The sequence below is a fragment of the Leptopilina heterotoma genome, unplaced genomic scaffold, assembly GCF_015476425.1.
Source record: "Leptopilina heterotoma isolate Lh14 unplaced genomic scaffold, ASM1547642v1 Lhet_32, whole genome shotgun sequence".
Classification (NCBI taxonomy): domain Eukaryota; kingdom Metazoa; phylum Arthropoda; class Insecta; order Hymenoptera; family Figitidae; genus Leptopilina; species Leptopilina heterotoma.
In genome coordinates, this window is record NW_025111017.1 from 40,443 (window position 1) to 55,142 (window position 14,700).

The 14,700-nt window shown below is 28.6% G+C and overlaps 1 protein-coding gene across 1 annotated transcript; it reads left to right on the forward strand.

The window, feature by feature from the left end:
• Positions 1-1,944: 1,944 nt before the first annotated feature.
• LOC122504817 lies at positions 1,945-10,230 on the forward strand. Its single transcript, XM_043616087.1, has 4 exons — positions 1,945-2,061; positions 9,426-9,612; positions 9,706-9,794; positions 9,882-10,230. Exons 2-4 carry the CDS (start codon positions 9,430-9,432, stop codon positions 10,228-10,230), a joined length of 621 nt encoding a protein of 206 aa, XP_043472022.1. The 5' UTR covers positions 1,945-2,061; positions 9,426-9,429.
• The last annotated feature ends 4,470 nt before the right edge of the window (positions 10,231-14,700 follow it).

Genomic DNA, 14,700 nt, shown 5'->3' on the forward strand with positions numbered 1-14,700 from the left:
TTCCTATAAAACATTAAAACTATCGAACCTAACCTCAAAAACACATCTAAGATTATAAACAAACAAATTATACCATACACAGCACAATAAAAATTATGTAAGCTCATGAAAGTTACAACTTAGGTGTTTCTATGACTGCTGATTACGAATCCGGTGTTAGTTTATCAAAATTCAAAATGGCGGATCCAATATGGCGAACAATGTAATTAAAATTTGTTTTGATTGGCTTGAAAATCGTTACTCGGGGGTTTTCGGGGTCGCTGATGACGAATCCCATGTCGGTTTCTAAAAATTCAAAATAGCGGATCCAATATGGCGGTTTTTAATATTTTAAAGATTATTTTAAATTTATTACTCGCGGTTTTTCGGGACCTTTGATAACGAATCCTATATCAATTTTTATACACGCTAAAAAAAGTTCTACTAAAGTAGAGATAACAATCACTATAATAGCTATAAGTTTCACTGATTTGGCTCCATCGATAATCCATTTTCGTTGATTTAGCGAAAATGATATTTCTTGCGTTATCTTTTGAAAACAACGTAACCTCAAAATAACACTTGAATGAAAACATTTTTAAATTAATGTTCAAAGCGTTTATTCAAATTCTATTAATTATATTTTTTATATTATAACTAATAAAAAGTAAAATTAGTAAATTAATACGTATTTAGAGGTAAGAAATGTAAATTTGACATTTGTGATTTTAGAGAAATTTCTATGAGAATGGTAAACTGTCAAATATTTCCAATATGGCTGACCAGTGAAATTCATTTTCTGTATATCAGAGAAACAGTTTGACTACTGCATTGAAAATCATTCATTGAATTAGTTGAATAGATTCTTTATGTTATTTATTTTTGAAATTAGCTGTTCCCCACGGTAAAAATTTTTTTCCGTGTAATCTTAAAGTCTTACGAATTGTTTTCTAACAATTCGTAAGACTTTAAGATTATAAAAATTGATATAGGATTCGTTATCAAAGGTCCCGGAAAACCGCGAGTAATAAATTAAAATAATCTTTAAAATATTAAAAACCGCCATATTGGATCCGCCATTTTGAATTTTTAGAAACCGACATGGGATTCGTCATCAGCGACCCCGAAAACCCCCGAGTAACGATTTTCAAGCCAATCAAAACAAATTTTAATTATATTGTTCGCCATATTGGATCCTCCATTTTGAATTTTGATAAACTAACACCGGATTCGTAATCAGCAGTCATAGAAACACCTAAGTTGTAACTTTCATGAGCTTACCTATTTTTTATTGCGCTGTGTATGGTATAAGTTGTTTGCTTGGAATCTTAGATGTGTTTTTGAGGTTAGGTTCGATAGATTTAATGTTTTATAAGAATTTTCAATTTAAAAGCTTATAGAATAGTTTATTTAAATTAAGGGATCTTAGAAAATTATCAATATGCGGTTAGATTCAATTTTGATAAATCAAAAGTGACAATTTTAACGATTTTAGGGTATTTTTTCAGGTTAGGGCGAAACCAGGACCCATTGGCCAAATTCTGAGGGCGGATTCGGATTCAGCGCATCGAAATACATCGGAATACATATGTCTCGACCCCAGATCAAAACACTTTATTTTTTTGTGTGGCTGTGTAATCAAAGTAATCGCGCATATTAATTAAAGATTGAAGTTGAGTGAAAGAAATATATCATATTTAAATTGAAAACAAGTGGTTAAAATAATTATCTAAAAAGAAGCTAAAACAAAATCAAGTAAAAAAATAAAGTGAAAGAAATAATATCAGAAAATTAATCGAAGAGAAAAATAAGTATTTAGTTAAAAATCAAAGTCAGCAAAAAGAATAAATTCATAATAAAGGAATATTTAAATCTTGAAACAACTTTGTTCAATTAGTTTTCACGTCCTTAAATTGTGTAATTCAAAAGTTCGCGTCTAAAAAGCTCCTAGTGAAGTATCGATCTAGTGATCCTAGATCTGGTATTTCCGAATTTCCGGGAAAAGCTTACGTAAGAAATATTGAGAAAAACCAAGAAGATTAACATTGGAATGAAGTGACTAGTAAGCAGAATTGTCCAGTTGTGAGTATTGTATTTTGTTACACACCACACATATACTACTCTTATTACACACACTACACTTTCTTTCATTCAGAAGGACAGAAAGTAGACATTTCATGTATTAGGGATTTTTGGGATTTAATATACTTAACGTTTGTCTAAAATCTATTGTTTCTATTTAATTTAAAATACCTTATAAAACTATCATATCTTCTCCAAATTCAAGGAGTAGGGTTCTCAACCTCTTAGTTGAATTAATAACTAAGTAGAGGGGGAATCCACTACCTATACGATTTTCGTCCGAAGGACACGTTAGTTGAAGTTTTTAAAAATTAATATTTACAAATTAAATAAATTTCTAAAATCCTACTTTAACATTAACTAAAATAAATAGTCAACAATTTTTTCTTATTCCCCTGGGAGTAGAGTTAAGTAGATAAAGCATATCTCATAAACGACAAGAACATAAATAAACAAGGGCAAAAAATTTTCCCCGTATACGAGAACATTGGTTAGCAAAACTAAATTTTTAATGACAAAAATTGGAAAATTTTGAAAAAAATTTCTATTTTTCCCCTACACGGAGAGAAATTTGAACCGTAAAAGACAGTGTCTAATTCAGAAGGTTAAAAGAGGGGGAAAGTTCACGGTAAATCTGAGTGATTTCATCGAGTTTTTCCATTCACGAATCGCAAGTGGCAGTGACAGTAACCGTCAGAGAGCGCTACATCTTGTAGAAAATTATGATGAGTTTCCATTCATCGCCTAAGACTCTGATTACACCGTGATTTTACGATCAACCTTCTCTCCGTGTAGACTAGAAACAAATGTTGCACTATTTTTTCTTATGCTCCTTGGGAGTAGAATAAACTAAAAAATGCAAATTTTACTGTAGACGAGAACATTGGGTAGCAAAAATCAAGTTTTATTAAAAAAAATTTTGAAAAAAATTTCTATTTTTTTCCTTGACTAAAAATATGTGTTGCACTATTTTTTCTTATCCCCCTTCGGAGTAGAATAAACTAGAAAAAGCAAATTTTACTGTAGACGAGAACATTGGTTAGCAAAAATGAAGTTTTATTGAAAAAAATTGGAAAAATTTTAAAGAAAATTTCTATTTCTTTCCATGACTAAAAATATATGTTGCACTATTTTTTTTATCGTTCTTTAGAGTAGAATAAACAAGAAAAAACAAATTTCACAGTAGAAAAAAAATTGGTTAGCAAAAATTTAATTTTTATTGAGAAAAATTTTGAAAAAATGTCTATTTTTTCCTTGTTTAAAAATAAGTGTTGCACTATTCTTTTTTATGCCCCGGGAAAAGAATAATCTAGAGAAAGCAAATTTAACAGTAGAGCATTGGTTAGCAAAGAATTAATATTTGTTTCAACAAATTGGAAAGATTTTTAAATAAATTTCTATTTATTTCCTTGAATAAATAAAGTAAAAGCATATAAAAGCAGAAGATTAGAACATTAGTTATCAAAAATTCAATTTATATTGAAAAAAATTTGAAAATTTTTTAAAAAAATCTCTATTATAACATTGGTTAGCAAAAAATTAATTTTTATTGAAAAAAATTGGAAAAAGTTTGAAGAAAATTTCTATTTTTCTTCCTTGACTAAAAATAAATAGTGCACTATTTTTTCTTTTCCCGCTGGGAGTAGAATGAACTAGAAAAAGCAATTTTGACGGTAGACGAGAACATTGGTTAGCAAAAAATTAAGTTTTATTGTAAAAAATTGGAAAAATTATGAAGAAAATTTCTATTTTTCAGACTAAAAATACATATTGCACAAGTTTTTCTAATGCCGCTGAGAGTAAAATAAAGTAGATAAGCATAATTGACAGAGGACGAGAACATTGGATAGAAAAAATCTTTTTTTATTGCAAAAAATTGGAGAAATGTTGAAGAAAATTTATATTTATTTCTAGACTAAAAATAAGTAGTGTAATATATATATATTTTTTTTATTGTTTATCCTCCTGCCCTATTGGCCTTACGCACTTCGACAAGAGTCCCCGAGAAATACTTTTTTGGATTAAGCATAACCATTCTACTTAGAAATTTTCTATATATTAACCTAATTTGCGTCTACAGCCGACTTTATTAGGAGTACTCGCATTACGCCTGGACCACCCGTCAATGGGTTTTCTCGCCAGAGAAGAGGGAAACGGTAGAAAACCTCTCCTGAGTACAACCGGTTTATCGACAGTCGAGTTCTAATGGTGTGTACCGGACAATAATCGACGGTGCACATCATTATACCTCGACGTCAAATCTCCCGCTCAGATTATCTCACGTGCCGGAAAAATACCAAGACAAATGGGCGCGAACCAAGGGTACTTATACCCTTGGTCCTTAAACGACCACCAACGCCAGGCATCTATCCGACTGAGCCAATCTGTCGGTCTAGTGTACTATATTTTCTTATGTCCCTGGAAGTAGAGTAAAGTAGAAAAGGCATATTTGAAAATAGGACGAAACCATTAGTTAACCGAATATCAATTTATAGTGAAAAAAATTGAACCGAAATTTTTAAATAAATTTTGTTTTTTTTTCTTATGCTCCTGGGATTAGAATAAAGAGAAAAATCATATTTGCTAGAGACGAGCTCTCAATTTACCGCACTATAAATATACATGCATCGAAAATAATCAGACTTACTTTGCAATTGCACTTTTTTTTCTTCAAAGAGGCGTTTTGGACAATCGAGGACGTCCACTCTTCCTTGTGTCACTTTTTGATGTTAGTGTCATTCTTATTAACTGTTTGAAATTGCGAAATAATTAATTTCACTGTTTATAACTTTATTTTTCACAATAAAATTGTTTTGTTTATTGAATTCTTGTGTTTAGCGAATGAACAGTAAAAACACTGTAAACTGTAGTTATAAAAATTACCGTTGAAGGCTGTGTATAGCGCTCACATCAAATTGGAGAATTTCTTAGGCTGAAGTCCCATGGGACCGTTTCGCGTTGCGTTTTGTAACTAGGCCATGAGTGCAAATATAGCCAACATATATATCCATCTCACTTACACTCATGGCCTAGTTACAAAACACAACGCAAAACGGTGCCTGTGGCATCTGGCATCAATGCCTAGTAAATTTTATAGGAAATTTTAAATTCTATATAAATGAACTAGGAATTTTCAATTGTCATCTTGGAGGATTCAAATTTGAATATCTAAAGTAATATATGTATATATTACTATTGAATATTATTATTATTATGGAAAAGACCTTAAATTGACAATTGTTCTCTCTCTCTTTATCGTATAATCGTTGTATTATTATAGGTTATTATAAGATTATTATAAATAATTTTATGGACTGTAATTTAATATAGTATTAATTATATTAATATTAATTTAAGTTTATTATTATTAGTGTTTAATTAATTAAGGAATATGTATTAAATATTTGAAAAATAGAACAAAACTATGATTATAAAATACTGAATTTGTACTTCTTATTATTTATAAGGAAAACTGTAAAATTATATTGTAAGTCTACGTATGACGGTTATTTTATTGCGCAGTTAAAAACTGCGCAGTAGAATAACTGACAATAATGAGTCATTTGTGGGATGCGTAATAATTTAACCTTGGGATCTGTTAAATGCGTATTAATTTAACCTTGAATATATATAAACACGTGTCGTTATTTTGGTCATTTTGTAAATGCGCAATAACTTGACCTTGAATGTTCAACGCTTATTGGTCGAGTGCCACGTCATCAGCGCTATGATTGGTTAAGGGGTTACACCACTGTAAATGCCTCAAAAACAACGTTTTTTCAGGGATTTTTTTTTGAATGGAAGGGAATAACATATAGTTATAGTGTTTTCGGAAGTTATTGACTGTATATTCAAGTAAAAAATTACAAATTTTTATTAATAAATATTCCAAAATGGCGGCGCAGGAACCATTTTAGTAATGCATATTTTTTCCCAGGAGCTCTACGGCAAGCAGTATAAGTAATATAAATTTCAGTCTGGAAACAAATAAATTTTTTTTCTTAATCTACATGAGAATAGCTACAGAAATACGTAGGGGATTTTAAAAATATTGATTTTTGTGTAATTGGCAAGCATTTGAAGAAAAAACTCATTTTTCGACCAAAAAAACGGCACTTAATTGTTTATAACAATTGTGTAAATTAACTTATCAAAAAACCCCTACGTATTTCTGTTTAAAATTTAATTTTAGAAATGTAATAAAAAAACCCGATTGAAAATATTGAAAATTGTTTGAGTTATACTGCTTGCAGATTTCAAAAACTGTGTTTTGAGAAAAACGCGTAAAAAGAGCAACACTACTACAGCGGGCTGTAAGAAGCATTTGTTTAATAATTTTTTTTAGTGTAAGGAAAGGAAATACAGTAACAATATTTTAAATAGTTATTAACTTATATATTCAACTTAAAAATTACAAATTTTAATTAATTAATATTCCAAAATGTCCGCACCGGAGCCATTTTTGTAATGCATGTTTTATGTAAGTTAAAATTCTTCTCCGTTAAAAAAGCTTGAAATTTCAATGAAATCGATTTCAGACATGTATAAATCCTTTTTTTCCTTATTCTAGAAGGTTCAAAAAATTTTTTAAGCTAATAAAAAAATAAAAAATTTTTTTTAATGTCTACAGTGGTGTAACCCCTTAAACAAAAAGGGGAGGGTAAACCTCCCCCTTTTTCGTTGAGTATATAAAGAGAGCGCCTGAGACCCAAAGACTCAGACAATTTCCGAGACTTGAGAAGAAACCACTACTTGTTAGTGCATATCTTTTAAAGTATTACACATTGTTAAATCAACGAGTTTATTAAGTGTGAATAAACTAAGCTTAAATTAAGCATTCGACAAACGATTTAAATCGTTAAGTTAAATATTTAACGATTCAACAATTATTTGTAAAAATAAAGTTTGTGAAGTGTTTATTTAAAGAAACAATATTTGAACTTAAATAAAATTGGTTTTTTACCCGAAAGGGGTTTTTCCAATCAATTACAGTGTACATTTATTTATTTATCCCGCAACATCAGTTGAATAACAATTCAAATTTAAATTCAATTCCCGCTTTCAAGCGGTACTAAAAGCAAAAGAATCCAGCCTATTCGTTAGATTACGGATCTTACGGAAATAAATAGCGACATTAAATCTGTGACGCGACAGTGCCTTTGGACTTCACCTTCACCTTCTCAGGGTGCAGTCCCATGGCACCGTTTTGCGTTGCGTTGTAATGAGAGAGAATGCAGCAAACGTATATTTTCGTCTTTTTCTCTCCCATTACGACGCAATGCAAAACGCTGTCATGGGACTCCACCCTTACTTCATCTGTTTGAAAATTCGTAACCTTTCCTTATCTTACAAGAGATACAAATTTTTAAAATAACTAATTTTATTTATATATTATAATATTATAAATAATAATAAATAAAAGTGAAAGAAAAATAATAAATGGAAATAAAAAAAATAATAAATTCGCGCTTGCGCAGATATTATTAGTTTATATAATTTCCAAAAACTTTAACGGCGGTTTAAAACAAATAAAAAAATTTTGCTTCCATGCAAAAAAAGAACAGTTGTGTTGATATTAATATCGGTAGATTTTTATCTGATATCTGTAAACAGTGTTTTTAAACTGCATAAAAGCATGCAGTATATAAAAATTATTCGACTGCGGTTATAGACGGTTACAAGGTTTCTTCGGGGTTATTTCCTGAACTATTTTTAAATAACCAATGAGCACCGTTTAAAATGTCTTTAATCATTGATGCAAATATATTTAATTGTCCTAAAATATTTTGTGACAATTTCTATTTTGACACAAATAATGTTATTTTATATCATTTTGTAATTAACTAATTTAAAAAATTAAGTATTATAATATTTTTTAAAGTTATTTATTTAATTTATAAAAAATAAAAAAAAGTATTAAATTAGTTATTCCCATTTGGTTAGCATTGGGACGAATCGCATCAGGGTTGCGTTTTAACATTCTAGAGCTGTAATGTAATGGTGCACTCACACCTTTGGTAACTGCCTGCCTGTGTAGTAGAGATGGGAAGTGACGCGTCACTTTATGGAGCGTTTACACCTTCTGTAAAAATTGTCCAGAAAGGAAAATTTGCATTGTACTCTTGTACGTTACCATGACAACCTGCAGGCAGGCAGGCTGCCTGCAGAGGTGTAACCGCAGCCTTAGGCTTTCTACATAAAGTACCTTAAATGAGGTATTTTACGTAATAAACTGTAAAATATTGTAAATGACACGTTCATTATGGCGGACTTAATATTATTTTAAATTTGACGTACCGTCTTTATGTTTTTAATAAACACTATAATTATTTAGGTTTAAAAAAAGCTTTTTATTAAAGAAAAATTGTTAAGTGTTTTATTTCAAAATGCCTAAGCCAAGAAAAAACGATTTCTTAAAGTCTAAAACACAGTAAATTTAATTTTTATTTGCGTTAGACTGACAATTACGTTTTTCGTTCTGCAAAAATAAAGAAATTGAAATTATGAACAATTTGATACATTTTAGTACTTTTTTCATCTACAAATATATAGGAGTATTTAAAAAAATCTTTTTTATATCACGTTCAAGTGACACTTTTTAGGTGTGGAAAATTTTTATTTTACAAATTAATTAATCTATTTCAGTTGTGACATCAGAGTCGATTTCAGGTGTGACGCCAGATAGCTAGTGTAGCTAGTGAAAAACAGATGTTCCTAACCTTAAAAACATACATTTTGGCATATTTTAAAGTTCCGGTAAAGTGTAACTTTCATTAAAATTATCTTACAGAATGCGTTTCAATTACATGTATGTAGATAAAAAGTTCACTTTAAATCAGACAAACTGAAGGTAATGGATTTTTAAGTGATTGAAGAAACACCCTTACCTTACCTTTATATATAAACGTGGTTTCGATATTTTTAGGTAAATTTCCTTTTTACCGACATAGGTATAAATAAAATCTAGATGTGCTGTAACTCTACGAACTCTAACTAAATTTAAAAATCATACGAATCATTTTCACCTGTTTTATTTATCTTTTGCATCACTATAACCTAGAATGATAAGGAGAATATATGATTAGATAATATTGATAATAAGTTTTCATTCGTTATTCATTACATACTTTTACTTTTTACAAACATATAAGTGTAATAATAGTAAGAATCTGTGTGACATACTTATTATTATATATATATATATATATATATATATATATATATATATATATATATATATATATATATATATATATATATATATATATATATATATATAAATTAAATATATAAATTATATAAATAAAATTAATAATAATAATACATATTCTAAATTATATATACATATATATATATATTTTTAGATTCATGGTTAATTTCGGTCAATGGGAAGAGGCTCCCTTAAGGAAAACTCCGAACGAGTTCTGGTATTTTAGCGGGTTTCTGCGGAATACTGTGGGTGCCAGGCCATACTCACGAAGCTGCTGGCACCAAGAGTATTCTTGGAATGTCGGTTGGAGAAAATACAACGTGAGGGGATTCTGGGCCACTGTGAGTTGATACATCTATTCCTACCAATACGTATCCCGGTTCAATTGTTCTTATTTTATCTATAACATATGTCCCTTTTCTATTGTTTTCTAGAAAGATTTTAAACATCCTTTGCTGGTCAACCATCCATCATCGCAATTGATGATGCGGAACAGCGTGAATTCTACAAAAACGGAAACCTGGTTAGTTTTTTTTTAAATTAAATTAAACCCCTTTCTCCCCCCTCTTTTTTTTAATTATTATTAGTTATTTAACCTATTTGTTCTTAGTTTGTTCGGGTCTCTCCCCAAGTTTCCGCCGAGCGAAGGATTCTTTCCCGAGGACAATTCTCTCCGCCTGACATTTGTTCAGGTTTTTTTTAAAACTGCGGCGGGCGTATTCAGGCAGGCTGGCTCATGGCAACTAGTAAGTGTCGCCGCTTTAACCTTGCCTAAAACTCGAGCTTTTCTTGGAGTACTTCGAACCCCATTTTGCTTTCAGGTCTATAACGTAGAATTGTCCGGGTCATGGAAAATGATCGGTCCGGAGGGCTATTTGGCCGGAGATTGTATCAACAAGTCTCCTGAGGAAAACTGCGCGGATGCTGGTGCCGAGGAGAGTGAGGAGGACTGGTTCTAAGGAATGTACCAGCCCTTCTTTATTTATAAAATATACAGTACCGTCCGCAATTGTCAGTCCACCCATTTTTAAAGGAATGACAAAAATTTTTTAACATAAAATTCATGAAAAGTAAAATTTTTTTTGGTTTATATTTTGAAAGACGATAAAATTTTGAAAAGAATAAGACCTTACAGAAGTCATTTGGCCAAAATTTGTAGAAGATATTCCTAAAAATCGTCATTTTCAATGTTTTACAAAAATTTAAATAACTTCTAAAATAATGAACGCTTTTCAATAACCTTAGGCTTATTTTAAAGGTCTTTTCCTACGGAATAAGAATTACTTATAGGCATTAACCTGTCATTTTTAACTTGGAATAAGCATGACGTCAAAATTAGACAAAAAAATTGGAAAAATTTGAAATCAATTTTTTGTACTAAAAACTATTCTAGAACATATATAAAACATGATATGGTGTAGATTTTTCAAGAAAATTTAATAAAAATATATGTTTGAATTTCAAAAATTATTTTTCTTTTAATAATATTATTTCAAATTTTTTGAATTTTTTTGTCCAACTTTGACGTCATGCTTATTCCAAGTTAAAAATTACAGGTTAATGCCTATAAGTAATTCTTATTCTGTAGAAAATGATCTTTAAAATAAGCCTAAGATGTTAAAAAATTTTTGTCATTCCTTTGAAAATGGGTGGGCTGACAATTTCGGACGGTACTGTATATATATATATTTTTTTTTCCTTTAAACTTTAAAAAAAAAATTTTTTTAAGTTAAAATTATGTTAATTAATAAATTACGAAACTAATTGTTTTACATTAAAGGAAATTATATTATGCAATTTCGTAGTGTAGAATTTATTGTAACGAAAATCCCAGACACCAACCTCCCGAGCAGCTGATGGCTACAAGGCTCTAAATTGTACTGGTTATTATAAATAGTTTCAAGTTCTTTTAATTTCAGTATCAAGAAATAATTATTACGACACATAACTGAAAACTAATTAGAGTTAAATTTTCAATTTATGTTGCCTTAAATTTAAAACAATAAAAAAAACTTTTAACAGTTTTTAATACTAATCTCAAATTGATATTAGTTTTCTAAATTGAAGATAATTTAGCTCTCTTGTACGAAGAAAATTGAATCTCGCAAAAAAAAATTATTATTTGATATTTTCATTTTCAAATTAAAAATAATCCCCATTACGAAAATTTTAATTACTCTGAAGAATAGAGGAGGTAAAAGGAAATTATAATGCTCAACCTTTTGAACAAAGAATATAAATGATAATTTTCTTAGATAAACTTCATTACCTTAATTTGCTAATACTGGAAATAAGAGACTATTCTCAAAAATGATAAGCAAACTCTTTAAAATTAAATAAAAGAATACTCGAAATTCAATTACTTCCAACATCTAGTATTTTTCATGAGGTTGCGCAAATAATTTAATTAATTCAAAAGTAGTATTTTCGAAAACTTTCAACAAAATTCCACTATTTAATAAAATTTATACAAACTATTTATATATATATATTTTTTAATTAATTCTAAATATGAATTTCAATTATTTTCATACTTTTTCAGCAATCAATCTAAGAACTGCTTATAGAACTGTTATGCAGAATTCACTTTTATAGATTGATTCGAAACAACATATCTACCTCATAGAATTCAGAGTTGGTTCAGCGTAGTTGATTACACTGACAGAAAACTAGAGAGAGTTGGAGACTAAAGAAAAAAAAATATTTCTTCTAGTTGAGGTGTTTCGTTGCCGCCAGTCATTATAAGTGCGTTAGAATTTAGATAAACTTATAATGGTCGGAGTGTCGAATAAAGCCGTGGGTAATCTGATACTCCTTGTGCACGCTTAACTCGCAATTGTCAAGTGTTAAATGCAAGGCTGCCACACGACTTTTCTTTCAAGAAAACATATTTCTAGTTTTCATAAGGAAATAATTGGAAAATGGTTTCGTTCATTTATATATAAAAAGAAATTTCTTTTCTCCTTTTTTTACAATTGTTTTATATCTTTATTAAATTATCATAATGTATTATAGTTATTTGTAGCAAATAAAAAAAATTTTAAAAGAACTGCACTCACACGAAGAAGCAAAATTGAACAAAAATATTTATTTGAATATTCAGGAATGTTGATCAATAAATATATTATTATAATTATCATTATTTATATACTAATAAATTTCTGTACTCAAGTGAAATTACGATTTTCTGATTCCAAATTATTTGTCAGGGGTGAAGTCGTCATGTCAAAAGTCATGTCATGTCAAGGTCGTAAACGTGATTCGTGTTTTCGTAAAATTACAGAATTTTACAGAATTAATTTTGGTAATTAATTAGTTTAATTTTAGTAGAATCTTTAGATAGGAATTAATTTCTAAAAGAATTTCATTTAAAATTTCAGAAAATACTTAAAATTCAGAAAATTGCATAATTTTAATGTTTAGAATTAATTAGATTTCAAACTGTTTTTCTTTAACTCAAAGCTTTTTGAAATTTCAATTCCCCTGCAGGCAAGTAAATAATGATAATCATTCAAATTTAAAGTTAAAAAAAATAGGAAAATTTTCTTTTTTTTTCTATGTTTAAAAGTAATTTTTTAAATACAAAATTAGATTTATAAGGAATTCCAATAAAAGCTTTCAAAATACTTGAATATGAGAAACGTTATAATAAGAAATTTTTTTTGGAATAATTAAGTTTTAACTTTATTAAATATAAATAAAATGTAGTTGCAATTGCAGCTCTAGAAATAGAAATATATATATGTTTTTTTTAATATGGGAGATTAATTTTAGAAAGTCTGATTTTGAGAGAAACTCATTTTCCTATTGAAAAGTCACGTCGCCCTCCGCTCGTTAACTATACATTAAGCCTAATGGGTCCTTGGCTGTTCAAGGGGGGATTGACTGTTGCGGTGAGTACGCTGGCTATTGCCCTACACGTGTTCAGTCGTACAAACACTTCGTTGTGGCGAGATTAGAAATTCTTTTCCTTTCGTTAGACACAACAATTCGTTTTTTGGTTCTACGCTTGTCTTTCTTATAGTGCGCCTTGGTTCTCGGGAGTGAAGGATTTTAGTTGGACTAGATCTCATAATCGTAAGGTAAGCTTACAAAATTTATCTTTTAATAAAAGTCCAATTCTATGAAGCGCAACACGAACACCGAACCGAATTCACTCACTGTAGAGTCCTTAGTTGAGAAAAGTGGTTAGGTTTTCTTGCAAATTATAATTTTTTTTTTAATTAATTACCCCTTTCGAGGAGTTTGACCCAAATTGTATTTAAAATAATCGAAACTCCGCAATCAACTTCACCCTTCACGAAATTTCTATTAATTGGACAATTTTTAAATATTTATTTGTTTACATACAATATTTAAATCAGTGACTGATTTTTACTGTGAATTAATTATTTTTAACTAATTTAATTTTAGAGAACGGTTTTTGTTTATAAAAAAACGATTTTAAATACAAATTAAGATAATAAAACTTTTCTAATTCGGTGCAAGAATTCCCGGTTTGGAATAAAATTTCTGGTTTATTCATAAAATAATAAAACTTTTACAGAAATTCAATTATGGTCAAAAGTTTAGAAAAAGTTACAGTCAAAACTTCAATTATCATTATAATATTAACATTTTTCTCAAAAAATTCAATTATTTTCAAAAATTTTAATAATTCTTGGCAATATTTCAATAATTTAAAAAAAATTTAATAAAATTCTTGACAAAATTTCAAATATTTTCAGAAACTTTTTCAATTCAACGAAAATTTTTTTTTACAGAGATTCAATTATTTTCAATACATTTTTAATCTAATTTCTCGAAAAATGAAATTATTCTTAAAAATTTTATTGAAATTCGAATTTTTTTATAATAATTGATTGAAATATGAATTTCAGTTAAAACTTTAGATAATAATAAATTGAGCATTGAAAAGCAGGTCTCAAATTATAATCTTTGAATGTTTGAATTTTTCATACTTTTAACTCAAAATTGTGTAGATTTAATTTTTTTGTAAAAGTTGAACTGAATTTTTTTTTTGAAGTTATTTAAAGTTTTTATTTTCTAATATATATTTGATTGAAGAATTTCCGAATGCCTGAATAATCGATGAAATTTCGTAAAATTGAATTGTGAACAAAAGGATTTGAAAATGTTGAAAGAAATTTTTTAGAAATTATTAATAACAATTAAATTACGCTTTATAAAGAAGAATTTTAGTTAAAAATTGTGGAAAACAATAATTGAATTAAAATAATGAAAGCAATTTTGAATAAGTTACAGTAACAATATTCTGATAATAGGTATAAAATGATGATTTTATCAGTCCAACATTTTTAATTATTATAACATGAAGACATCGATTGCTCCGAGTCTTCGACTCGGAGTGATCGATACTCTCATGCTTTATAACAATTTTTTTATAAGATGTTTAATTTCAAAAAGGT

What these genes read in the sequence shown, in the direction of transcription:
- LOC122504817 (XM_043616087.1), top strand. Translation starts at nt 9,430, where the DNA reads ATGGTTAATTTCGGTCAATGGGAAGAGGCTCCCTTAAGGAAAACTCCG. An exon ending in TGAGGGGATTCTGGGCCACT is followed by an intron (nt 9,613 to 9,705) that starts GTGAGTTGATAC and finishes ATTGTTTTCTAG; the next exon opens with AAAGATTTTAAACATCCTTT. An exon ending in TCTACAAAAACGGAAACCTG is followed by an intron (nt 9,795 to 9,881) that starts GTTAGTTTTTTT and finishes ATTTGTTCTTAG; the next exon opens with TTTGTTCGGGTCTCTCCCCA.